At 55.6% G+C, this 22,284-nt stretch overlaps 6 protein-coding genes and 1 long non-coding RNA gene across 9 annotated transcripts; 3 read left to right on the forward strand and 4 right to left on the reverse strand.

The window, feature by feature from the left end:
- Positions 1-90: 90 nt before the first annotated feature.
- LOC147051426 (solute carrier family 35 member F5-like) lies at positions 91-4,016 on the reverse strand. 3 transcript variants are annotated; one of them, XM_085920655.1, is made up of 15 exons: positions 3,475-4,005; positions 3,257-3,401; positions 2,990-3,139; positions 2,861-2,923; positions 2,693-2,777; positions 2,424-2,617; positions 2,248-2,329; positions 2,077-2,164; positions 1,939-2,003; positions 1,766-1,870; positions 1,518-1,677; positions 1,345-1,435; positions 1,133-1,287; positions 971-1,058; positions 91-546 (listed from the first exon to the last, which is right to left on the reverse strand). In XM_085920655.1, the coding sequence occupies exons 2-14, from the start codon at positions 3,392-3,394 to the stop codon at positions 977-979; spliced, it is 1,458 nt and encodes a 485-aa protein (XP_085776781.1). In that variant the 5' UTR covers positions 3,395-3,401; positions 3,475-4,005; the 3' UTR covers positions 91-546; positions 971-976. The 3 variants fall into 3 exon arrangements, with proteins under 3 accessions (XP_085776781.1, XP_085776780.1, XP_085776779.1); XM_085920654.1 differs by having other exon boundaries at positions 1,133-1,435; positions 3,475-4,016; XM_085920653.1 differs by having other exon boundaries at positions 2,861-3,139; positions 3,475-4,013.
- On the forward strand, positions 3,834-10,675 carry sympk (symplekin). The gene is made up of 25 exons (XM_085920650.1): positions 3,834-4,257; positions 4,496-4,605; positions 4,680-4,745; positions 4,863-4,916; positions 4,995-5,068; positions 5,147-5,273; positions 5,365-5,614; positions 5,756-5,926; positions 5,987-6,226; positions 6,305-6,456; positions 6,530-6,680; positions 6,899-7,103; positions 7,169-7,319; positions 7,449-7,684; positions 7,759-7,840; positions 7,917-8,178; positions 8,246-8,406; positions 8,488-8,596; positions 8,667-8,767; positions 8,944-9,034; positions 9,137-9,238; positions 9,310-9,497; positions 9,610-9,786; positions 9,888-10,181; positions 10,326-10,675. Exons 2-25 carry the CDS (start codon positions 4,543-4,545, stop codon positions 10,566-10,568), a joined length of 3,750 nt encoding a protein of 1,249 aa, XP_085776776.1. The 5' UTR covers positions 3,834-4,257; positions 4,496-4,542; the 3' UTR covers positions 10,569-10,675.
- LOC147051428 (uncharacterized) lies at positions 8,797-11,895 on the reverse strand. Its single transcript, XR_015067277.1, has 3 exons — positions 11,075-11,895; positions 10,831-10,967; positions 8,797-10,765 (listed from the first exon to the last, which is right to left on the reverse strand). It is a non-coding gene; the product is annotated as an uncharacterized LOC147051428 (long non-coding RNA).
- LOC147051429 (uncharacterized) lies at positions 10,931-12,696 on the forward strand. Its single transcript, XM_085920662.1, has 8 exons — positions 10,931-11,182; positions 11,424-11,513; positions 11,668-11,747; positions 11,818-11,933; positions 11,999-12,096; positions 12,163-12,231; positions 12,299-12,357; positions 12,428-12,696. Exons 1-8 carry the CDS (start codon positions 10,991-10,993, stop codon positions 12,546-12,548), a joined length of 825 nt encoding a protein of 274 aa, XP_085776788.1. The 5' UTR covers positions 10,931-10,990; the 3' UTR covers positions 12,549-12,696.
- Positions 12,547-14,720, reverse strand: asnsd1 (asparagine synthetase domain containing 1). The gene is made up of 3 exons (XM_085920652.1): positions 13,287-14,720; positions 13,014-13,195; positions 12,547-12,884 (listed from the first exon to the last, which is right to left on the reverse strand). Exons 1-3 carry the CDS (start codon positions 14,718-14,720, stop codon positions 12,578-12,580), a joined length of 1,923 nt encoding a protein of 640 aa, XP_085776778.1. The 3' UTR covers positions 12,547-12,577.
- asdurf (ASNSD1 upstream open reading frame) lies at positions 14,632-15,709 on the reverse strand. The gene is made up of 4 exons (XM_085920663.1): positions 15,117-15,709; positions 14,991-15,044; positions 14,849-14,924; positions 14,632-14,781 (listed from the first exon to the last, which is right to left on the reverse strand). Exons 1-4 carry the CDS (start codon positions 15,192-15,194, stop codon positions 14,741-14,743), a joined length of 249 nt encoding a protein of 82 aa, XP_085776789.1. The 5' UTR covers positions 15,195-15,709; the 3' UTR covers positions 14,632-14,740.
- Positions 15,459-21,582, forward strand: wdr3 (WD repeat domain 3). The gene is made up of 27 exons (XM_085920651.1): positions 15,459-15,547; positions 16,270-16,472; positions 16,636-16,845; positions 16,932-17,050; positions 17,122-17,200; positions 17,346-17,441; positions 17,522-17,629; positions 17,705-17,806; positions 17,880-17,968; positions 18,056-18,154; positions 18,225-18,452; positions 18,549-18,642; positions 18,716-18,817; positions 18,920-19,002; positions 19,160-19,298; positions 19,372-19,428; positions 19,495-19,595; positions 19,676-19,787; positions 19,861-19,995; positions 20,066-20,116; positions 20,208-20,273; positions 20,357-20,449; positions 20,534-20,584; positions 20,690-20,733; positions 20,803-20,931; positions 21,151-21,244; positions 21,344-21,582. Exons 2-27 carry the CDS (start codon positions 16,299-16,301, stop codon positions 21,497-21,499), a joined length of 2,811 nt encoding a protein of 936 aa, XP_085776777.1. The 5' UTR covers positions 15,459-15,547; positions 16,270-16,298; the 3' UTR covers positions 21,500-21,582.
- Positions 21,583-22,284: the final 702 nt, after the last annotated feature.

Raw genomic sequence — 22,284 nt, forward strand, 5'->3', positions numbered from 1 at the left:
CCAAAAGTGAGTCGGACACACGGAACGTAGCGACTTTGACAAGTAATTCACATTTGACCATAAGAAAATGCCCACTGACAGCAATTTTTTTGAAAAAAAAGTCTTTAATTGTGTTGAACCCAAGAAGGAGAATCCGTCAAAACAAAGAACAAGATGATGGTCAACAAAAAGAAATGATCAAGGCGAAACCACTGAACAAACAAGAAACTGGAATCAAGCAACGGCGCCGTGTCGCACCAAGCTAAAGTGCTGAACCCGTTCAGGAAACAATACCAGCAGGTTCATCTGGCACCATTAAAATCTTTTCTATTTCTTCTCATTATTACCCAATAAAAAGTCTGGAATGACAAAATGGATGCGCTCATCCTTTCTTTTAATCTGGCCAAAGGAAAAGCAAAAGGAAGCCCGCTCCGGTCCTTCCGCCGGCGCCCGGACCCCTTCGGTTGCCACAAAAAGTCAAACGCCCCCGCCACACTGAAGCATTGAAAATAGAGGCACGGGCCGGCTACGTCGTCTCTGCGGCGGACGGACGGACGGACGGCACACCTGGGAAACAAAAAAAACATCAACAGCTTGCACGTGTTGTGGAAAGGAAGACGGCCGGCGCAACATGTGTTGGGAATCAAGATTAGTCCAAGCGGCGAGCCCAGTTTTTGGGATTCGGACGATGAAGGCGCCCGGCTGCTCGGCCGCCCGGTGACCTTTTTTTTTCCCATCAACGCGAGCGCGTGAGCAAAGCTGACTCACAACGTGATTCAAGCGGTCTGGAACGCTGCCCCCCCTTCCGCCCTTCAAACATTACTCAGGCGGCGGCAGATCGTTACGCTTCTGAGAATGTCAGCACGGCCGTTATCGGCGCTTTGGACAAACAAACGCTCACGCTTCTGGTCAGATGAAGAGCAGCCCTGCGCTGACGTGCAACTTTGGGGTTTTTTTTCAGGAAGGAAGGAAGCGAAGCGGTCCGACTTACAGCAGATCACGAGCACGGGCTTCTTTGGTTCATGGAGACGGCGTGCAAAGGGAGAAGGCTTTCGCACAGCTCCCGGTCCTCGGGGAGCCTCGGGGAGGGAGGATGAGACGAGACGAGACGCGTTAAAAATCCACTTTGAGCGCCGGGCGCGAGCGTACGTACCTGTGAACGCGATGTGCTCGGAAAACAAAGGCGTGGAGTCTCCTCAGGCCCACCGTCACCGGGTCCCAGTTGTTGTAGTGGCACAAGAGCGTGGCCATGAAGAAGGAGAGGAAGACGGGCACCGCCCCTGCCAAGAACAGCCAGGAGAAGCGCACCTGCAAGGCCCAAAATCTTTGGTTCCTGCGTGCGCCAGCTGCCAGCGCGCTCCTCACCTTCTGCGTGCAAATATCGGCCAAGATGGAGAGCGGCACGGTGAGGCTGAGGGCCAGGGTCCCGATGAGCGACGAGGTCAGGAAGCAGCCCCTGCGGAGGCCAGAGCAAGCGCCCTGAGACGCAAGGCGACGGGGCGCGACGGGGCGCTGCCCAGCGGCGGCGGGGCCCGCACCACAGCCACAGGAACTCAGAGAGGACGGTCCCGATGAGGCCGTTGAGCAAGATGTAGGTCCACACCAGCCGGCCGGGGATCTCAAAGGCCTCCAAGCCGGTGTAGTGCATCAGCAGGAAGCCCGGCCACAGCAGCAGCAGGTTGAAGAGCCCCACGAAGCCTGTCTGGCCCAAAACAAGCCGGCTAGCTAGCGGGATAGCTAGCGGGCTAGCTAGCGGGCTCGCCTCGTGCGGCCGGCCGGAGCTTACCCAAGAACATGGGGATGTCCAGCTTCTCCTCGCCATCCGCCCACCTCTTGATCATGACCACGTAGACGGCGTAGAAAAGGGCACCGGCCAGGGACCACAAGGAACCTGCGGCGACACGGCGGCGGCGCTCACGCCGGCTCTGCGCAACTTTTGGCGGCGGCGGGCGGACTTACCCGCGGCGCCTTTGTCGTCGGGCCGCTCCAAGGCTGACAGGCTGACCAGGACCACGCCTCCCACACTAAAAGAGGGGCACAAGACGTCAAGTGCACAGCGCGCGTCTCGGCGACGGTTGACGTTGGCCCATGTCTGACCTCAGCGCCACCGCCAGCAACTTGGACAACGTGAAGCGGTCGCTGCTGCTGCTGGGGAAGACGGCGGCCAAGATCAGCGTGAAGAGGCCTGCGCGCACACGGGGAGGGAGGGAGGGAGGGAGGGAGTATCAGCCAGCCGGCACGGCGCCCGTCCCGTCGAGCGGGAGTCACCTGAGGTGGACGACAAAATGTTGACGATGGCCACCTGTGTGTCCGAGAGGGCCTCCTGGTACGACAGGTTGGCCAGAAACCACTGCCCGGGAACAAAGCAAAAGGTGAGGAGGAGGAGGAGGAGCAAAATCTTTGGATGGCTTGATGGAATCCAAAGTGGCGCCATCCGGACGCACCACAAAGCAGAAAAAGAAGCTGAGCTTGGCTACGTCGCGGACGCTCAGCCTGGTAGCCGCGTGCAGCGCCGACTCGTGGTCCTTGGCGGCCGGGTAGGACATGCGCGACAGTTTGGCTTCCACGGCTTGCGTGGAGGGCAGCCGCCGCACCTCCGTCATGTCGCTGAAACGCACCCGCTGCTTTTTACAGGCCGCTGGGACACAAAGGCACACCCGAGTGAATGACCAAGCACCGTTCCCGGCCGCTTCGACGGGAAAACAACACTCACCAGATTGGCCATTCGTTTCCACCGAGCCCTCGGAGAGATCGGCGGGCGCGTCCGGAAACCTGACGGGCACGTAGAGCGGTTCGCTCTGCGTGAGAAGGAGAGCACCATTTTCTTCTTTGATTTATTGGAAGTGGGAGAGTTGAGCTCGAGTCACGACCGTCGACATACCAAACCGTCGTTGACGGCGGCGGCGTTGGCGCAGGGCGCAAAGTAGGCTTCCGTATCGACAAACTGTGGACACACACATTGAAAACAAATCGAGAGGAAAACACGTCTCGGCTTGGCGGTTGCGCTTACACGTGAAGCGTGTCGATGTTTGAGCGAGCCGCTCCACTGCTGCCTCCAGGGCCGCCACAGCAGGAAGCCCAGCAGGTAGAGCACCAACATGGATGTCTTGGCGAAGGTGCTGAAAAAGGGCTTGTTGTACTCCTGCCGCCTGAAAATGTACTGCAAAGGGCACAGAAAGAAGATCATTCACCACATCGATGGGTAGTAGGAAAGTTGTCATAAGCCAGCGATCGATCCGTGTCAAATCAAGCTTCGTGGTGCCAACGTGGCCCTCACTGATGTCAGCTCGGAGGAGGCCACCCAGATGACGTCTACCAGCAGGAGGATGACTACCCCGAGGGCCATGCGCCTCCTCTGGGCTGCAGCCGAGCTACCCAGAGAACCCATCCGGTTCATGATGATCATGCAGTCCATCGCCACGCTGCGCGGGCACACAAGACGGAAAATGCACAAAACCAAACAAATGGAGCATTTGACGAGACGGACTTCCTTACAAAGCAAATTCACCCGGAGATCTCAATGGCAGCAAGTTCAGGGCGCAGACGTCGTGTTTGTTGTCAACAAGGAGAGCTGCTTGCTTCAGCACTTCCTTCAACAGCTGTTGACGACAGCGACGAGCAAAACATAGCGACACAAGCCTCAAGTAGCTTCCGACGCCTTCTACTTTTCAGACAGCACGGGGTAGCAAATGAGCAATTTTTCTTCTTCAAGTATCCCGACGCTTGATTCGTTATAACTGAAGGTGGGGAACGTTGGAATTCCTTCTGTGGGTGACCATGGCCGCCATTTTTTCGACGAGTGATGCGTCAAGGTAACCAATGGCGACGAGACATGACTTCCGGGATGCAGCTTCAAGATAAAAGAAATGTAAACGTCCAAGAGCAACAACGTTTAATGGCTCGATTGTAACCCTTAATTTTGGTTTTGTAGATTGCATGCTACATACTTTGCAAAATGAACGAGCAGCTGCGAGGAGACAGCCTTCCGGAATGCTCCTATGGCTGTTTATGATATCATTACCCGCATGTTGCGTGACGCGAATGGTTAAAAACGACTTGTATTTCTGTTGAACTGTGATATGATTTGTTGAAATGCGACGCAAAGAGTACTGGACCGCTCGTGCGTGTGCGTGTGTGTGTGTAATGAGCAATGTGCCTTGGGGAGGCAGTGTGGCTGCGGGCTTACACGTTTTACTTTACACGAAGAAGAGAAAACGCCGCTACTGAACCGTGCCTGTTTCATTTCCAGAGCTAAGCTTCCTTTTCATTCGATTTAAGGTATTTCAACTGTAGCAAGGCGCGTTCCATGTCGGTATCAACTAGCGAGTGTGTTATTTTGGGCTTTTTGGCCGTCAGCGACCAATTGTGTGCTTGGCGGTTAGCATAGCGCCAGCTAGCCTATTAGCCGTAAACATGATTTTTCATCTTGTGTCCATTGTTACGTCCTACTCGCGGTTGCCTTGAATTCATTCATGTACGTCTGTCCGTGACCCTGGTTTTATATTTATGTGACCAGAATTGGGAATATGGTGTGATAGTAAGTAAAGGAAGTCGAAGGACACGATGGAGTTCTCCGCAGACGACGGAGAGACACCCAGTGTCATAAACATGACCACAAGCGAAAAGGTCAATGGGAGTCTATGAAGTCATCACAATAAAATGTAGAATGAACGTGTAATGAGCTACGTGTCTGCCTTCAGGTAGTGGAGCTTTTGAATCAGGCTGCCTTGATACCCGCAGATGTAAAGCTGGCTGTGCTCAAACAGGTGCGTACTCGCCTGCAAGAGTCCGTCCAGTTGCTCAGGCTTGAAAATAGAGCTTAGTTGTCTTCGTGATCCCCCAACACCAAGAGTTGTTTTTGACACCTCCATTTTATTGTACAGGTCCAAGAGCTTATCATCAACAAAGATCCGTCTCTCCTTGACAATTTTCTGGACGTAAGGGCGCACGTGAGCACGCACCTTCTCCCAATTGTCATGTGAAATGAAGCCTTTCTTTTCTTCTTCACCTTTCAGGAAATAATCGCCTTTCAGACAGACAAATCCATCGAAGTGAGGAAGTTTGTCATCGGCTTCATCGAGGAAGCATGGTGCGGGCTCGAGTTGCGCTCGGAGCGTCGTCAAACCAACGCTTAGGCGGCCTCGTGTCACGTTGTTTGTCTTTGCAGTAAACGTGACAACGAGCTGCTGCTCAGGCTAATCGCCAACCTGAACATGCTGCTCAAGGACGACAGTGTCAACGTGGTGAAGAAAGCCATTCTCACACTCACGCAGATGTACAAGGTCACGCTACAGGTAAGGCCTTCTTTCTCGCCTGTATAGTAGACATTGGCCAGTAGGTTTATCTCGGCTTTTGGCTGTTTGATCCCCCGCCTTTTCCCACCAGTGGCTGGTGCGAGCCAAAGCCGTGTCGGACATGCAGGAGGCCTGCTGGGAAATGGTGACGCAGATGAAAGGCGACGTCCTGGCGCTGCTGGACTCTGAGAACGACGGCGTGCGCACTCACGCCATCAAATTCACCGAGTCGCTCATCGTCACGCTGTCGCCTCGCGTGGCTGACTCGGATGTGCCCAAGCGGCAGGAGAGCGATATCAGCTTGGACAAAGTGCCCAAGGACCACGCGTACATCCGCTACGGTAGGAATTGACCGCAATACGTGAGCCCGAGCGCCGCCGACTTGCATTCGACCGGCTCGTTCCTGGGACGCAATTGGACTTATCTCCTCCGATGGTATCTTCTGAATCCAAGTCAACGAGTTGGCACGTTTTCTTCCGTAGATGTTTTGTGTGAGGAGGGAAAGTCGGCTCTGGACAAGCTGCTCAAGTTCATGGTGCATCCGGCCATTTCCAGCATTAACCTGACCACCGCGCTGGGCTCCCTCGCCACCATCGCCCGCCAGAGGCCCATGTTTATGTCCAAGGTGGTCCAGGCGTACGAGACCTTGCACGGTGAGGCGGCGGCTGAAATGGAGCACGGCGTTCCGTGGCTTGAGCTGTTTTCTTTTGCAGCCAACCTTCCGCCCACCCTGGCCAAGTCGCAGGTGAGCAGCGTGCGAAAGAACCTCAAGCTGCACCTGGTGACCGTACTCAAGCATCCGTGCAGCGTGGAGTTCCAGGGCCAGATCGGCACCTTGCTGCTGGACCTGGGCATGCCCCAGAGCGAGATCGCCCGCTCCACGCCGCCGGTCCGGGAGCAGCGCAAGAGGCCGCGCCAGGAGCAGTACGTCGAGGGCAAGAAGGTCAAGATGGGTGAGCGAGTGGCCCTTCCGCAATGCTGCGCAAATCCGAGTTTGCGCTTCGCCACTATTAAAGTGCCTTTGCCTTCAGAGCCGACCCTGATCGAAGACGACGAGGACAAGGAGGAGCCGGCCCCTCTTTCGGCGCCCAAGCCGGCTCCGGTCCCGGTGGCGCAATCCGCCATCGACCTCACCGCCGACTTCCTGCGCCCGCTCCTCAACGCGGAGAACGTGGCCAATCTGGTGAGCGCCCGACGAGAACTCTCTTCACGTTGGTTTTTTTTCCCCGACCCGACCCCGCCGTCTCTTTGCGCAGGTGCTGATCAGCATGGTGTATCTGCCCGACACCATGCCGGCGTCCTTCCAGGCCACGTACACGCCCGTGGAGTCGGCGGGCACCGACGCCCAAATCAAGCATTTGGCCCGGCTGATGGCCACGCAGATGACTGCGGCTGGGATCGGGCCAGGTCGGTCCAACCGCGCTTGTCAAAATGACCTCTGTCGCTAACCAAAACAGCAGCGCGCGCACAAGCGTGGAAAAGGCTGAATTTGAGTGGACCTGACCTAACGCCGCCAACCGTCCATTAAGTGTCGTGGCATCATCGACCCATAGGAGTCGCGCCTTCGCACTGACCTGACAAGCTGTTTCTCGTTTTGGACAAGTGTGTTTTTGGTGCACGCGCAGGCCTCGAGCAGTGCAAGGCCAGAGAGAACGAGGCGGGCGGAGAGGAGGAAGACGACGCCGGCAAGGACCCGCTCATCAAGCGCAAAGTGATGGTGGGCCAGGCCATCTCGGTGGTGGGGGGCTACTCGGAAAAAGGGAGGCCCGCCGCCAACGTCTCCGCCGTCAAGAGGCTTCCCGAGCCCATCCTTCCGTCGGCGCAAACTAAGTCAGAGCCGGACAAAATAATGGCAAAAGAGAACTCTTCCGGACTGACTCTCTTTTGTGGAGCAGATTGGCGGGGCCCAGCGGCAGGAAGAAAGTCTTCAGGCTGTCCGATGTGATCCAGCCTTTATCCGACACGCAGATTGAGCAGTTGACCTCCAAAACCATCAAGCGCATCCTTCATTCCGAAAAGACCATCTCTCAAAGCGGCATGTCCCACGTAAGGCGGGCCGGCCCAGCCCGGGCCCGGCCCAGCCCGGGCCCGGCCCAGCGAAAGAACTGGCCCGCTCCACGTCACGAGCGCCGACGGGGAGGAAAAAAAAACCGGGCTCGTTGCGTCTTTTGCCAGGTGCGAGTGAAGCTGCTCTCCAAGCTGGTGACGCAGTTCGAGGGCATCATGAAGGAGGACGTGCTGCACTTCATCTTGGAGGACATCCGCAGCCGCAGCGAGCTGGCCTTTTCGCTGCTCTATCAAGAGTACAACACGTACCTGAGCCAGCTGCCGTCGGGGCTGCTGGACAGCTACGACCAGTGCCTCTACACGCTGCTCTCCGGGCTGCAGGAGAAGCCCGAGCAGAAGGACGGGTGAGCGCCAAATAGCCTCCCGAAACAGCGGCCAAACGTCAGCTGGCCTAACGCGTGTCCTGGTTGCGCGTCAGACTGTTTACCAAACTGGTCCTGGAAGCTCCCATCATCACAGAGTCGGCGCTGGAAGTCATCCGGCGCTACTGCGAGGACGAGGTGCGTCGGTAGCCTGTTCCGCCGTCCGTCCGTCCGTCCGGCGCTCCGCTCAGCTCAGCTCTCGGTCTGGTTGCAGTCGCGCGTCTATTTAGGCATGACCACGCTGAAGGAGCTCATCGTCAAGCGGCCCTCCAGGCAGTTCCAGTACCTTCACGTGCTTCTGGATCTCAGCTCCCACGAAAAGGAAAAAGTGCGCTCGACGGCCCTGGCCTTTCTGAAGCGCATGTACGAGAAAGAGCACCTCCGGGACTACATTGAGAAGTTTGCCTTGAACTACATGCAACTCCTGGTGCACCCCAACCCCCCGTCGCTGCTCTTTGGGGCCGACAAAGACACAGGTGGGCGCACGCACGCACGCCGTCGTTTCAGGTCCTCGCAAACTGACGCCTTTGCTCGACGGCGCAGAGGTGGCGTCCCCTTGGACCGAAGAGACGGTGCGTCAGTGTCTCTTCCTCTACTTGTCTCTGCTGCCCTTGAACCACAAGCTGGTGCACGAGCTGGCGTCCGTCTACACCGAGGCCATCGCCGACATCAAGCGCAGCGTGCTGCGAGCCATCGAGCTCCCCGTCAGTCAAAATGGCCTCTGAGCTTTTTGCCGACGTACGTACGTTTCCACAATAACGACGGGATGCCTCTTTGGCCGGCAGATCCGCGGAATGGGCATGAATTCCCCCGAGCTGCTCCTCCTGGTGGAAAACTGCCCCAAGGGTGCCGAGACGCTGGTGACCCGCTGCCTGCACATCCTCACCGACAAAGGTGAGCCGGAAGGAAGGACGGAAGGCGTGTTTGAGACGGCCAAAGTTCAAAGCATTTTTGCGCTTTGCAGTGCCTCCGTCTCCGGAACTGGTGGAGCGGGTGCGGGACCTTTACCATAAACGTGTGCCCGACGTTCGCTTCCTCATCCCGGTCATCAACGGCCTCGAAAAGGTAACAAATCGCACCGTTTTTGTCATTTCAGAAAAGCATGCAAAAGTCCCAAAACATTTTTTGCTCGAATTTATTTACCATCAATGTGTCAACCACTGATTTGATCAAGTCCGTGATGAACTTTTCAAATGTAACAAAGGGACTTGAATTGTTGGGCCTTTGTTTTGGTGTTGAAGAACGAAGTCATCCAGGCGCTCCCCAAGCTGATCAAACTCAACCCCATTGTGGTCAAGGAGGTGTTCAACCGGCTCTTGGGAACCCAGCACAGTAAGATGCTCCCCCACCTCCTCCTCCTCCTCAATCCATTTTGCCGCCCCTGCTCGGCAACGACCGGTGCCAGTGCGCTTTATTGTGCGTGTTGTTCTTCAGGCGAGGGAAGTTCCTCGGTGTCCCCTCTGACGCCGGGCGATCTGCTCATCGCCCTGCACAACATCGACTCGGCCAAATGCGACATGAAGTCCATCATCAAAGGTTAGAAGTCGGGAGGAGCCCCGAGACGCCGGACTCGCCGCCCTGAAACGTGTCAAATTGCAATTCGGCAGCAACCAACCTGTGCTTCGGCGAGAAGAACGTCTACACCTCGGAGGTTCTGGCGGTGGTGATGCAGCAGCTGATGGAGCAGAGCCCTCTGCCCATCCTGCTGATGCGGACCGTCATCCAGTCGCTCAGCATGTACCCGCGCCTCTGCGGCTTCGTCATGAACATCCTTTCCAGGCTCATCGTCAAGCAGGTCGGCTTTGCCCGAGAAAGCCTTTGCCGCTTCGCCCTTGACCTTGCTTCCTGTGGCTTGGCCAGCAGAATATGAGAAAGGTCACACTTTTTCTTCTTCCCTCTCCCCTCAGGTGTGGAAGTATCCCAAGGTGTGGGAGGGCTTTGTCAAATGCTGCCAGAGGACCAGACCTCAATCCTACAGCGTCCTCCTGCAGCTGCCTCCCGCCCAGCTCGCCGGCGTCTTTGAACGCTGCCCGGAGATGAGGGAGCCCCTGCTGCACCACGTCCGCTCCTTCACGCCGCACCAGGCAAGGACTGAGCCCCGCCCAAACATCTGGAAAAGCTTCCAGACGCGACATCGTTCTTCGCAACATCATTGTCTTGTATTTTTTTCCGGTGTATCCAACAGCAAGCTCACATCCCTGCCTCCGTCATGGCCGTCCTGGAAGCCAGCAAGAAAGCCGCGGCTAAGCCGGCGGAACCCGTGAAGGAGGCGCCCCACACCGAGAGGGCTGCCGACCTCACGGCCGAGGGCGCCGAGCGAGCGCAGCAGCAGGAAATGCGCGCCCTCGCCACGAATGTGGAGACGGAGGGGGAAGAGGAGGAGGAGGAGGAGCAGGAAGAAGAGCCCATGGAGCAAGAGCAGCAGCAAGATCAAGCAAATCCACTGAGAGGCCAGGAGACCGTCGATGCCACCTTGCAGGTAAAATCCAATTTCCTGATGTGAATGCCATTAACAAACCAGAAGACGGATTTCCCACCGTTTCATAGCAAAGACTGTGTGAAGATGGGTCAATTGGACTCGCCTCGCAAAAGCAGACTTCAACTCCAATCTCAATTCCATTAGGTGGACATGGCGAGAACCGACGGAACGCCTGAACCCGGACCTGAGGTGGAACCAGAACCTAAAGCCGAACCTGAACTGGAACTTGAACCAAAAGCTGATCCTGAAGACCAGCTCGATCCCGAACCAGAGCCAGAAGCGGAACCAGCCGAGGAGCCAATGGAGACCTCAGAAGCCGAACCTCGCGAGACCCAGGCGACGTTGAAAGAGGACGAGGACGCCAAACAGGACATTGGCGGTGACTGAATGAAGAGCGCTCCAAAAAAGAAACAAAATGTTTGCGGACGACTGTAATGTTCCTTCTCTTCCTTTTGTTCTTGGAGTGTCAGGATTGTAATAAATCAACAAAAGAAGAGACATTGTCACGTGCTTTTCCTTCTCGAATCCTTTGACATTTTGCAGCGCTGTCTTGACTGATGGCTCGCTGGAGTGGAGTGGAATGACTGTGGACAAAAAAAAAAAAATATCTGAATATTATAATATATATAATAATCGAATATTTTCTTACATCTGTTGATTTGATGAATTGAAAGAATCTTCTCGCAAAGAGGTGCACGAAATCCATAGCAGCAACTCTTTTCCCTCGAGGGGCGTGGCAATAGCAGTCCCACGTGACAGCAACCAGGAAGTGCCTCGGGTGGGCCACTGCCAAAGTACAAGTCGTACCGATGAAGGCCGTGATTCTGGCCGCCGGCTACGGGACCAGGCTCCAGCGGGACGTGTCGGCCGACCGCAGCGGGCGTTTCGCTCACCTGGTCGGCGTCGCCAAGCCGCTGCTGCCCGTAGGCGACCGCGCGCTCCTCAGCCACTGGATCGAAGCACTGAGCGCCTCCGACGGGCTGGACGCCATCTACGTCGTGGTGAGTTCAGGCCACTTTTCTCGCCAGTGAAATGGACTTTGCGCTCCCCTTGCGCTCCCGTTGTTTGTGTGTGTGTGTGGCAGACAGACAGACAGACAGACTGACAGCAGTAACACAACGGCTCGTGCGTAGTATGACGAACATTCGTTGAAGCTGATGTCGTGGCCATTGTTTTGTCCAAATTGGTTTCAAAATGACACTTTGAAGTCCCTGTTTAAGTCAAAGTGTTGACTTCCCACAGAGCAACGCTCTTTACCTGTCAGCATTTGAAGAATGGGCCGCACACTTGCCAAACGTCAAGATCGTCTGCGACCAGACCACGAGCAATGATGTAAATACATCCATTTTTTTCTTACACCTAAAAAAAAAGCTCAACTTTGCCTCCTATTCATCTGATGGTGCCTTTAGTCTGTTTAGTATTTAGTGCTCACTCGTTGTTGTTTTTTTTTTAAATAATATATATGTATATCTATCTCTCTCCCCAGGGGCGCCTTGGTGCGGTGGCCTGCCTCCAGCTGGCAGTCAAGCACTTTCACATCCAGGACCATGTCATGGTGATTGGAGGGTGAGTTCATATCATATGTGACCAGCTCGCAAAACGTTGACCAGCTTCCCTTTTTTTCTATCCGAACAAGCGACACGCTCTTCAAAGAAGACTTCAGCCTCGCTCAGATCCAGTCCAGGTTTTGTGAACTCCAAGCGGAATGCGACGACAACAACGTGGCGCTGTCCTACGAGTGCAGAGACGACGGTGAGCATTGCTTTGGTGGGTGAAGTGGAAAAAGTCTTTTCCTCTCTTACCTGCTTCGGGTGCAGAAACTCCCAAATACGGAATAGTGGAAGTCGATCACCATCTTCGGGCCTTGTGTATGAAGGAGAAGCCGCTGCCTTCAGAGACCACGTCGAGGAGAGCCGTAAGTTGTATACCAAGCCCCTCCTCCCCCTTTGCTTGCTAATCTTGCTTGCGTTTCCGCCCGCAGTGTCCTTGTTTCTACGTGTTGTCCAAGAAGAGCCTCCCTCTCTTGGACGCCTTCCTCCTGGAAAAGAAGGTGACGCCTTCCATTTCAATTCACGACGGACCAGCCTTTGAATCAATTCCAATTTCCATCACGTTAGGATGCGGCCATAGAGGAAAAAGACGCCCCCGGAAACTTTGTGGCTTGGCTCATTCCGAGGTAAACAAAACATTTGCTGAAGGTCATGTGGCGGCATGTGCTCATGTCTATTGAATTGGACTTTTGGCAGAAAGCCAGTGTACGTGCAGGAGATTTGCGGGCGTTTCGACGTGGGCAACTTGCAATCCTACGTCCAGTGCGACGGCTATTTCAAAGAGCACCTCGGTGGCACGCGGCCGTACATGAAGTAGAGGAAGCAAGCGGCGCATCTTTCCACATTTTATTGACTCTCTTGATGTACAGACGCGGCGGGCCCGGCCAGCGGCCTCCCGGCCGGCGGCCTCCCGGCCAGCAGCCTCCCGCAGCGCTCCGACGCCTTCTCGCGGCCGTTCTCCAGTTTGGCGATGCGCGAGCCAAACTGCATGGCCCTCTTGGGAAGGACGGCGGCGGGCCCGAGGCCCAGCCGGCGGGCGGCCAGCCTCAGCAGCACTTTCTCGCCCACGCCCCTCGGGAGCGACAGGTCGGCCTTGTCGCACATGGCCAGAGAGTTGAGGTAGCTCACCACGCTCTCGTCCAAGTAGGGAAACCTGAGGGAGGGTCGAGACGGACTTTTCATCCCCGGCCATTTGCGTTTCAATATTTCTTAACCCTCCGAGCGGCGCCATCACGACTAACAAACAATAAATGTCAAGGGAAAAAAAAAAAAGAGCCCTTACCTGGCCTCTTTGCCGTGGTCTGCAATCGCTCGGTCGTCTCTTCCCAAGTTCCTGGACGAGATCCTCCCGAGCTCCATGGCGATTTCTTGGACCAGTCCTTGGTGTCCGGATGTCTTGAAGCGCACTCTGTGTCTGGCGTAACCCGCCAGCTGCTCGTCGGCGCCGATTCCCGTCAGAATGACCTGGAGGGAGGGAGGGAGGGAGGGATGCTGACGATTAGTCGCCCGTCCTGTTACCTGCCAAAACGGCATATACAGTCAAGTGGGGCCCTGCCTTGGCCGAAGACGTGAAGACGGTCCGGTGGTGGTCCCGGGCCAGGAAACCCTCCCCTCTGGCGGCGAACCATACGGCGCACCCGATGCTGTCGTCCAGGACGGTGTCCAGCGGATACACCAAGTCAGCGATGCGCGTGCGCCGCATTTCTTGCAGCTCCTCCCGTCTTACGTCCACTTCCACAAAGTTCCAGCGCCTCTGCGGAGCCAAGGCTTGTAGTTCCTTCAGGCCCGATTTGCCAGTGATTCTGTCCGGGACATCAAACATCGGGGTGCCCGTTTGGGTTTCCGACTTACTCCCAATGGGTTTTTGTCCCCTGGCAGAGTCTTTCCGAGCCTCGTGCTGTTGAAAAGCCACGTTAAGAAGGTCTATGGATTGACAACAGGGTACGTGACGGTGAGCTAAGACGGCCAGGATCATAGAGTCCACGCCGCCAGAGAAGAGCAGGGCAATGCGGGAACGCTCGCCGGCCTGCGATTCGTCGGGCAAAGACCGGACGCGTCTCCTGACAGCCTCGCTGAGAACGTCTATCAGACCATTCACCGCCTTATCCTTTTTGATAAGGTCCAGAAGCTCCTCCAGATTCTCCACAACAGCGGACTCTGGGTTTCCGTGGTCCTCGTTCACTGTGGTATTTAGAGGAGCGATGGGCGATCGAAGCATGCTGAGGGGGTTCTTTAGTATGGTGCACCCGCCCGGACCAGTCTCCAGGTGGGCAGAAACAAGATGATCTCCAACCTGAGACCAGGGATGAAGCTCAATGGTCGGTGACCCCCATTCTACAATTGACTTGAGGTTGAGTCTGTACACACCGACTGCAGGCACCTCCTGCCATGCACAAGGTTCACATTTGCAAGGACCGGTACGAGGGCAAGCTTCACACTCGGCGCCGGACCGGTGACCGGGTTCCCGGTGAGCGGTATGACGCACGGTAGATTGACGGCCAGGCCTGGCTGCCACTGAGCTAAGTGTTAAGGCTTTCAGTGTTTGGTCATAGTTCCAGAGCAAACTTCTTCTCCCAAAGTAATCCCTCCCAAACCAGAGGCAGTCTTTACTCTTTTGGTAGTACACAAAGCCCCAGGGACCTCGAATGGTGCATAGGAATGACAAAATGTCACACGGGTTACTACAAGAGGACAAATGCTTCAGAACGACAGCGGTGTCATTCTCAGTTGGGAGGACTTGTAATCCGCCAAAGACCTCCCCGTTCCAGACCAGGATGTTGCCGGCGGGGTCCTGCAGCGGCTGAGTTGTGAGAAGCCCTCTCATGTGGAGAACGTGCGCCGAGAACAAGCAGCGATAAGGAAGTTGGCAGCCCGAGACAATTGCATCTTTGCTGGAGTCGGGGCCTCTTCTTTTTAAATGTTCCCAGATGGCTTTGTCCCATGTGAAAGGAGAGGACGCTGGACTCACCAGACAAAAGATGCCACACATGCTTGCGCAATTGCTCAGCTTCACATGTCCTGTAACTCCTTGGTCAGGCTGTCAAGCTTCTCTGTGGACGAGAAAAGAAAGATCTTATCTTGATCTTATACTATTTATTCATCAGGAACTGGACTTACTCTTGCATGAACTCAAGGTCTGCCCTCTGTCCGCCAAAAACAAGATGTTGCTGTTCCTCTGCTGGACATAGACATTCTAAAGGTAAAACGAAAAGTCATTCACGACTGAATGGAATGCATTCATTCAGTCCGTCCGACTCACTCTGTCCTTCTTCAAATTGGAAAGCTCGTCCACAACCACAGTTTGCTCGTTGATCTAAACGTAACAACAAAAAAAACGTTTGTGGGACAGATAAAAGAATATCTACTTTCCTATTAATACAAGTACCTGTTTGTTTAGCTCCTCTTTACGTTCGGCTGACTGTGCGTCTGAGTTGCGGTGCTGATTGTTAACTTTCGAAGACATTTTTGGCCCCAAACACGTACACACAACGAAAGTCGATGCTAAGCTAACCCATGAGCAGACGGTGGAAAACACTTCCGGGTTTTGACCCTCCAGTCAAAAGCAGTCGAATGAACGCCAATCGCAATTTATCAACGCAAGTTCAAAGTTACGTTTCACTTTGTGAGTTGATCAGAAACTATATCATAAAATGAATGTGGCTGAAAATCAATGTGTCGTTCTGCAAAAATCGTTCTGCAAATCTGATGCGAATCTGTGATTGATTAGTCCAGTCTAGTCTGAAGCAATTCCATCCCCTCACAACAGCGGAGGAAGGAAGGAAGGAAGTGAGGAAAGAACGTGCGTGCGTTTCAGAGGTAAGACATGAAAAAATATGCCCGATTCTTGAAGACGTTCGTTCATATATAGAGCTCACATTACTACACAACACAACCCACTCATATGATAATCCTGGGCGCGACTTGATGAGCTCTTTCCAGTCAGAAATGTCGACACGTGGGTGCAAGCGATTTGATGCACAGGGGTAGCCGGGCGAGCGGGGTTAGGAACGTTAAGCGGCGCTCCTTTGGCTTGACGCTTTATCTCCGCCCTCCCGGGGGGTTTCTTACGGTTAAACTGTCAGTTTCCGGCTAAAGGTAGCCTAGCTTACCCCTCGGTGCATTTATTTTCTCCAATGAATTGAAAAATAATTCAAATCTCGTCTGTTAGTATATCTACAATGACTGGACAATGTTTGTACACAGAAAGTGCTTGGTTCCCACATGAATGCACGAGTTAGCTAGCTCCTCAAACAAGTTCATCGCAAAAGACAACATTTTGCCACAAAAAAAGGTTGTCCTACAGATCATTATGCAGTACTGTGTCCTCAAAAGATTGCATTTCCCTTCCCGTCCAATTTCAGAGCTAACATTTGTGATCAACTATTTCCTTGCTGTGGTCTCTTTTAGAAAGGAATAGTTTCTTATAGGAATAGAACAAGAAGTAATTGAAACACAGCAAGTATTCACAGTAGGTTGCAATTGTTCAGACAAATACAATCGTTGGCCACAAGAAGCTTTCCTGTGGTTTGTGTCCATAGGGATCGGCGCCACCTGGAGTCCACGCATCATGGGCTTGACCAAGCAGTACCTGCGCTACGTGGCGGGCGCCGTGTTCGGCGTGATCGGCAGCCAGAAAGCAAACATCTGCTACGTCATGCTACGCGGCGGAGAGCGCGGCCGCTACGTGGCCGTGGCTGCGTGCGAGCACGTCTTCATCTGGGACACCCGCAAAGCGGAGAAGGTGAGGAGAAGAAGATGAACAAACTTGCTTCTTGATTTTCCTGAGGCAAATTGAGGCAGCGATGGTTCCGTTCTAATCAATTGACTTTTTTTGGGGGGGATACTTCCTGCTCACGTTTTTGACTTTTTTTTTTTTTTTTTTCTTCTCTCGTTTCCCGGTGCAGGTGTTGATCCTGGCGGGCCAGAAACACGAGGTGACGTTCCTGCGGCCGTCGCCGGACGGCGTCCACGTGGCCGTGGGCTACGAGGACGGCGCCGTGCGGCTCTTCAGTCTGCTCAACGGAGAGAGCAACGTCTGCTTCAACGGACACAAGTCGGCCGTCACGGCCATGTGTTACGACGCGCTGGGGGCCAGACTCGTCACCGGATCCAAGGTCAACAAATAAAAACCTTTGCCCCGCTCGTCTTCACTTTTGGGCGGGACCGATCCCACATCTCCTCCCATTTGTTGCGCTTGCAGGACACGGACGTGATCGTGTGGGACGTGATCAACGAGTGCGGCCTGTACCGACTGCGGGGGCACAAAGACGAGGTCACGCAGGTGCTCTTGCTCAAAGACAAGAACCTCCTGGTGACCGGGTAAGTTTACTTGAGTTCACTTCTCCAAATGCACGATGTCTCGATCTCACCGCCAAATGCGCTGCGGGCAGCTCCAAGGACACTTTTGTCAAGTGGTGGGACTTGGACACGCAGCATTGCTTCAAGACCTTGGTGGGCCACCGCAGTGAGGTGAGCGTCCCCCGTCAACACACTTCTTCAACGCAATTGTAGTCCAAAAATCGCGCCGTCTCAAACACGTGGAGTCGTCAACTGAAATCCATTGCTTTTGATGCCAATTCGATTGCTGACTCAGTTTTGCGTTTCTCGTGATCAGGTGTGGGCCATGACCTTCCTTAACGAGGAGCGGCGGCTGCTGACGGGCTCGGGCGACAGCCAGCTCCGAGCGTGGGACGTCAACTACGTGTCGGAGGTGAGACGTCGCCGCCCGCCCTGAAGGGCACGTGGACTCCTTGCGTTTGATGCCCGCCCGCGGCGTGTGTGTCGTGGCAGGCCAAGGGTGAGCCCGAAGCCAAGAAGGGCAAAAGTCTGTCGGACGGCGGTGGGGACGACGACGACGACAGCCAAAATGACGGCGACGCCGGCCAGAGTCCTGAAGACGTACGGAGCGAGTTAAGCGTGTCTTGACCATTGCAGCCCATGTGTGACCAACTGTGTGTTTCTCGCCGTCGTTAGCGCATTTTGAGGTGCGAGGAAGCGGGCTCCGTCCTCCGCAAGGCCAGGGACAGAGTCGTGTCTCTGACCGCCGACACCAAGGCCGGCATCTTCGCCTGTCACGTGAGTGGAACCTTCCCAAGAAAGATAAGAAATGCCCCCCCCCCGCCCAAAATGAAATATGGCAACTTGTCAGGGCAACGACACCGTCCTGGAAGTGTTTGCCGTGCTGTCGGAGCGCGACGCGCGCAGGAAGATGGACAAAAAGATCAAGAAGGCCGCCAAGTGAGTGGCAATGAAGGCGCAAAGATCATTTGTCGGTCGCTTCCAATCGGGTGGAGTAAAAGCGTGACGCTCGCCTCGCTCCTTCAGAACGGCGGGAGGCGCCGACGGCGAGGAGCCGCAGGTGGACTGGACGCTGAAAGACCAGATCGTGCGACTGAGCGACATCAAGGCCTCCTCCAAGATCAGGTGACCGAGTCCCAGGGGCCCGGCGGCTGCCACCGGCGCCGACACTTGACGGGCCGATTCCTCGCCTCAGGTGGGCCGACTGCCTGTGCTGCGGCGGCGAGCTGAAGGTGGCGCTGCTGCTGAACAACAACACGGTGGAGACGTACAACCTGAAGACGCGGGACAAGGCGGCGACGGCCGGCAAGACGGCGCGCCTCACGCTGGACGGCCATCGCAGCGACGTGCGCACCCTGGCCTTCAGCTCCGACAACCTGGCCGTGCTGTCGGCGTCGGCCGACACCGTCAAAGTGTGGAACAGGTCGGCGGCGCGGCGCCGCTCGCGAGGTCGTGCGTCGGCCGGCCGGCCCGACGGCTCACGGCATGCCAATCAAAGCGTGCGCCGCTTTCCTCTCAGGTCCACGCTGCAGGTGGTGCGCACCATGGCGTGCGACTACGCCCTCTGCTCCCTCTTTGTGCCCGGCGACAGGCAGATCATCCTGGGGACCAAGGTGGGCTGAGCGGTCCTGAGTCGTGCCCACCGGTGGGGGGGGCGCTCTCATCAATGAGTTTTTGCTTTTGCAGAGCGGCGCTCTGCAGATCTTTGAGTTGGCGTCGGCGAGCCTCCTGGAAACGCTGGACGCCCACGCCGGAGCCCTGTGGTCCCTCTGCCTGGCACCCGACCAGGTACGCCCACGCCGGATGGATGGATGGATGGATGGATGGATGGATGGATGGATGGATGGATGGATGGATGGATGGGTGACAATCTATCTGCATGGTGCGCAGCGGGGCGTGGTGACGGGAGGCGCCGACAAGAAGGTCAAGTTGTGGGACTTTGAGTTGGTGAAGGACGAGGTCAGTGGACACAAGTAAGTCTGCTTTCAATGCTCCACTGGCAGAAGCTGCCAAAGCTCTTTTTGCGTTGTGTCTTTGTCCTTTTCTTTTCACCTTTCCATTTCTCTTTTCATTCTCCCTCTTGAAACGTTTCCTTTTCATCGATGGCCGTTTGCACCCAACGCATTGCAGGAAGCTGACGTTGAAGCACAGACGCACGTTGCAGCTGGACGACGACGTCCTGTGCGTGAAGTTGTCTCCCGATCACCGCCTGCTGGCCGTCTCGCTGCTGGACTGCACCGTCAAAGTCTTCTACACGGACACACTGAAGGTGGGGCAAGCGGGCGGGCGGGGGCCAGGGTCTCTCCGCACGCACGTCATGACTCGGCTCGTCTCGTCTGCAGTTTTTCCTGTCGCTGTACGGACACAAGCTGCCCGTCCTCTGCCTGGACATTACACACGTGAGTGGCCCGCCGCCAGGATCAAATGGTTTTTACTTCCTAACCCTAACCCCCCCCCCCCTCCAGGATAGCAAGCTGATAGCCACAGGCTCGGCAGATCGCAACGTGAAGATCTGGGGTCTGGACTTTGGCGACTGTCACCGCTCCATGTTTGCGCACGACGACAGGTGGGCCGCGCGGCCAGGCGGCGCGCTCGCCTCGACTCTCCTCGCCTGGCAATTTCTCACATGGATTGCCCCGCGCACAGCGTCATGTTCCTGCAGTTCGTCCCCAAGACGCATTTGTTCTTCACGGCGGGAAAGGACAAGAAGATCAAGCAGTGGGACGCTGACAAGTTTGAGCACATCCAGACCTTGGAGGTCAGTCTCTCCTGACCCAAAATGGGAGCGGAGCGGAGCCGGCCGCTGACGTTTCTCTTCTCCCCCGCGCAAGGGCCACCACCGCGAGGTGTGGTGCCTGAGCATCAGCCCCAACGGCGACCACGTGGTGTCGGCGTCGCATGACAAGTCTCTGCGCCTGTGGGAGAGGACCAGGGAGCCCATCATCCTGGAGGAGGAACGGGAGACGGTGAGGAAGCGATCTCATCCATCTCCCTTTTCGACTTTCTCGCCACTGAGCGTGTTTTCGGGTTTGACAGGAGCGCGAGGCGGAATTTGAGGAGAGTCTGGCCAAAGGTGACACTCCGGCGGTGAGTTGCCACCTTGTTCCTTCTCCACTTGGGTTCGCAAAGCGCCTGTTAGCTTTTCCCAGCGCAGTCACTATGGTGTCGCGTTCCGCAGGTGCCCGGAGAGATCCCGGGCCAAGCCGCGCCGGCCGCCAAGAAAACGGTGGAGACGGTCAAAGCTGTGAGTTGACTTTGCTCAGCCGTCGGTAATCGCGGCGGGCGTGGCTCGTCACGTTGACGCCGCGCGTGCGTGTTGACCAACAGGCCGAACGCATCATGGAGGCTCTGGAGCTCCTCCGCGGGGAGAACAGGAAGATGGAGGAACATAAATACGCTTGCCGGCGAGCCGGAAAGGAGGTGAGCCGTTTGCCGTGCGTTTGGAGATCAAGCGTGTGGAGGTTTGACTCACTCGCTCGCTCGCTCTCCCGCCACGACTTGCAGCTGGCGCTTCCCGAAGCCAATCCCATCCTGGTAGCCTTTGGAAACATCTCTGTAAGTGTGAGCCTCTGTCAGCGCAGAGTCTTTGTAGAATTTCTCTGGAGTTGAATCCCGGATTTTTTGACACGCTGCTGGTTTGTGTGCGTGTGGCGCTTGCAGCCGTCCCGCTACGTTCTGGACGTCATCAAGAAAGTCCGATCCAGGTGAGAAGCAACTTTCTTTCACAGGAGTAAATGTTCTTTTTCTTGGACTGGTGTTTTGTGCCGTGTCAGCGAGCTGGAAGTGTCTCTGCTGGTGCTGCCGTTCCCGTACGTTCCGGAGCTCTTGGAGCTCTTTGACGGCTTCATCCGGGAAGGCCTGGAGGTGGAGCTGGTGTGCCGCTGCCTCTTCTTCCTGCTCAAGTGAGTCACTCCTTGCCTTGACCAGTGACGGTCAAGTGACGGTCAAGTGACGGTCAAGTGACGGTCAAGTGACGGTCAAGTGACGGTCAAGTGACGGTCAAGTGACGGTCAAGTGACGGTCAAGTGACGGTCAAGTGACGGTCAAGTGACGGTCAAGTGACGGTCAAGTGACGGAAGGGCCCGTTTTTGAAAGGCCGCTTTTCCTTCCCCCCCCCCCAGGATTCATTTTGGTCGGATCGTCGACAGCCAGAAGCTTCTCGCCGTCATCGATGACCTGCGCACCAACACGCTCTCCAAAGTGCAAGACATCCGCGTACGTCCGCAGTTCGAAGCTCCCCCTCCTCCTCGCCCTTGCGCTCCGTCATCACGGTGGTGTCTTTTTTTTTTTTTTTTTCCTCCCCCCCGCATCCAGGACCTGATGGGCTTCAACAGCGCCGCCCTGCAGTTCCTCCAGCGCGAGTTGGAGAGCAAAGAGGAGGTGATGTTGTTCGCCGACGCCACGGGACGCCTGGCCGACAAGAAGAAACGGCGGAGGAAACGCGAGAGGGCCATCCTCACTCTGGCTTGACGCTAATGGCAAACCAGACTCTTTCTTTTTTTCTAGCCGTCTCTCCAATCGTAACAATAAAACTTATTTTTGTTCTCACTTAAGACCAGTGCATCTTTTCAAAGGCGCCTCGACATAGGAGCGAGCGAGCGAGCGAGCAAACTTGACTGTAAAAGCCACATTTGAAAGCCAGATAAGATCCAAATATACGCTTAGGTCTGCTTGTATGAAACTCGTTTCCTATCCAAGTTTGTATGGATTCCCTTTTGAGGATATCCGATGCCAAGTTTTTTTTTGTTTTTTACCCCTTCCCTCCCTCCCTCCCTCCCTCCCTCCCTCCCTCCAGAGTGAAGTGACGGCTTGTTAAAGAAGTGGTCAGTCAGTTCACGACACGCGGTGAGCTCTTGACGGGGGGGGGGGGGTTTAGGACTCGCACCTCTTCTCATGTGAGCGGAAGAGGGAAACATGTTTTAATAACCACACTTGACCCAGATCAGGGCGGGCGGGGGAAACCATTCACGCACACCCACCCACCCACACACAACCCCCCCTGGCCTGAAAGGAGGTCAACACATGCACTCCCCCCTAGCCCACAAACGCGCGCATAGCACGGGAGCAAGTTTGCACTCTTGGGCTGCTGTCGACGCCCCGACAGGCAACGAGACAAGGTGCTGAAACGGGCCTCCCCAAGGGGAGTTACTTACATTTTTTTGGGGTATCTGAATGTGAAGTGTCACACGTGGATCTTTTGGGGTCGTTGCCGTTTCTCACGTCTGTCCCTCCCTCAAGCTGCCTTGCCGTCATTC

Source organism: Syngnathus leptorhynchus, chromosome 9, assembly GCF_054491065.1.
Source record: "Syngnathus leptorhynchus isolate UIUO chromosome 9, UIUO_Slep, whole genome shotgun sequence".
Taxonomy (NCBI): domain Eukaryota; kingdom Metazoa; phylum Chordata; class Actinopteri; order Syngnathiformes; family Syngnathidae; genus Syngnathus; species Syngnathus leptorhynchus.

Excerpts from the sequence above, each read along its gene's own strand:
- asnsd1 (XM_085920652.1), bottom strand. The coding sequence starts at position 14,720 with ATGTGTGGCATCTTTTGTCTGGTGAGTCCAGCGTCCTCTCCTTTCACA. Across the intron at positions 13,196-13,286 it reads TCTTCACGTCTTCGGCCAAG|GTCATTCTGACGGGAATCGG; the intron begins GCAGGGCCCCAC and ends CCCTCCCTCCAG. Across the intron at positions 12,885-13,013 it reads GACCACGGCAAAGAGGCCAG|GTTTCCCTACTTGGACGAGA; the intron begins GTAAGGGCTCTT and ends ACCCTCCCTCAG.
- asdurf (XM_085920663.1), bottom strand. The coding sequence starts at position 15,194 with ATGTCTTCGAAAGTTAACAATCAGCACCGCAACTCAGACGCACAGTCA. Across the intron at positions 14,925-14,990 it reads CCAATTTGAAGAAGGACAGA|AATGTCTATGTCCAGCAGAG; the intron begins GTGAGTCGGACG and ends TTTTACCTTTAG. Across the intron at positions 14,782-14,848 it reads GACCTTGAGTTCATGCAAGA|AGAAGCTTGACAGCCTGACC; the intron begins GTAAGTCCAGTT and ends TCTCGTCCACAG.
- wdr3 (XM_085920651.1), top strand. The coding sequence starts at position 16,299 with ATGGGCTTGACCAAGCAGTACCTGCGCTACGTGGCGGGCGCCGTGTTC. Across the intron at positions 20,450-20,533 it reads GCCGGCGAGCCGGAAAGGAG|CTGGCGCTTCCCGAAGCCAA; the intron begins GTGAGCCGTTTG and ends CACGACTTGCAG. Across the intron at positions 20,585-20,689 it reads TAGCCTTTGGAAACATCTCT|CCGTCCCGCTACGTTCTGGA; the intron begins GTAAGTGTGAGC and ends TGGCGCTTGCAG.
- sympk (XM_085920650.1), top strand. The coding sequence starts at position 4,543 with ATGGAGTTCTCCGCAGACGACGGAGAGACACCCAGTGTCATAAACATG. Across the intron at positions 5,927-5,986 it reads GGCGTACGAGACCTTGCACG|CCAACCTTCCGCCCACCCTG; the intron begins GTGAGGCGGCGG and ends TTTCTTTTGCAG. Across the intron at positions 7,685-7,758 it reads AAGCCCGAGCAGAAGGACGG|ACTGTTTACCAAACTGGTCC; the intron begins GTGAGCGCCAAA and ends GTTGCGCGTCAG.
- LOC147051426 (XM_085920653.1), bottom strand. The coding sequence starts at position 3,394 with ATGGACTGCATGATCATCATGAACCGGATGGGTTCTCTGGGTAGCTCG. Across the intron at positions 2,165-2,247 it reads CATTTTGTCGTCCACCTCAG|GCCTCTTCACGCTGATCTTG; the intron begins GTGACTCCCGCT and ends GTGTGCGCGCAG. Across the intron at positions 1,059-1,132 it reads CGAGCACATCGCGTTCACAG|GCTCCCCGAGGACCGGGAGC; the intron begins GTACGTACGCTC and ends TCCCTCCCCGAG.
- LOC147051429 (XM_085920662.1), top strand. The coding sequence starts at position 10,991 with ATGAAGGCCGTGATTCTGGCCGCCGGCTACGGGACCAGGCTCCAGCGG. Across the intron at positions 11,748-11,817 it reads CATGTCATGGTGATTGGAGG|CGACACGCTCTTCAAAGAAG; the intron begins GTGAGTTCATAT and ends TATCCGAACAAG. Across the intron at positions 12,232-12,298 it reads CCTTCCTCCTGGAAAAGAAG|GATGCGGCCATAGAGGAAAA; the intron begins GTGACGCCTTCC and ends CCATCACGTTAG.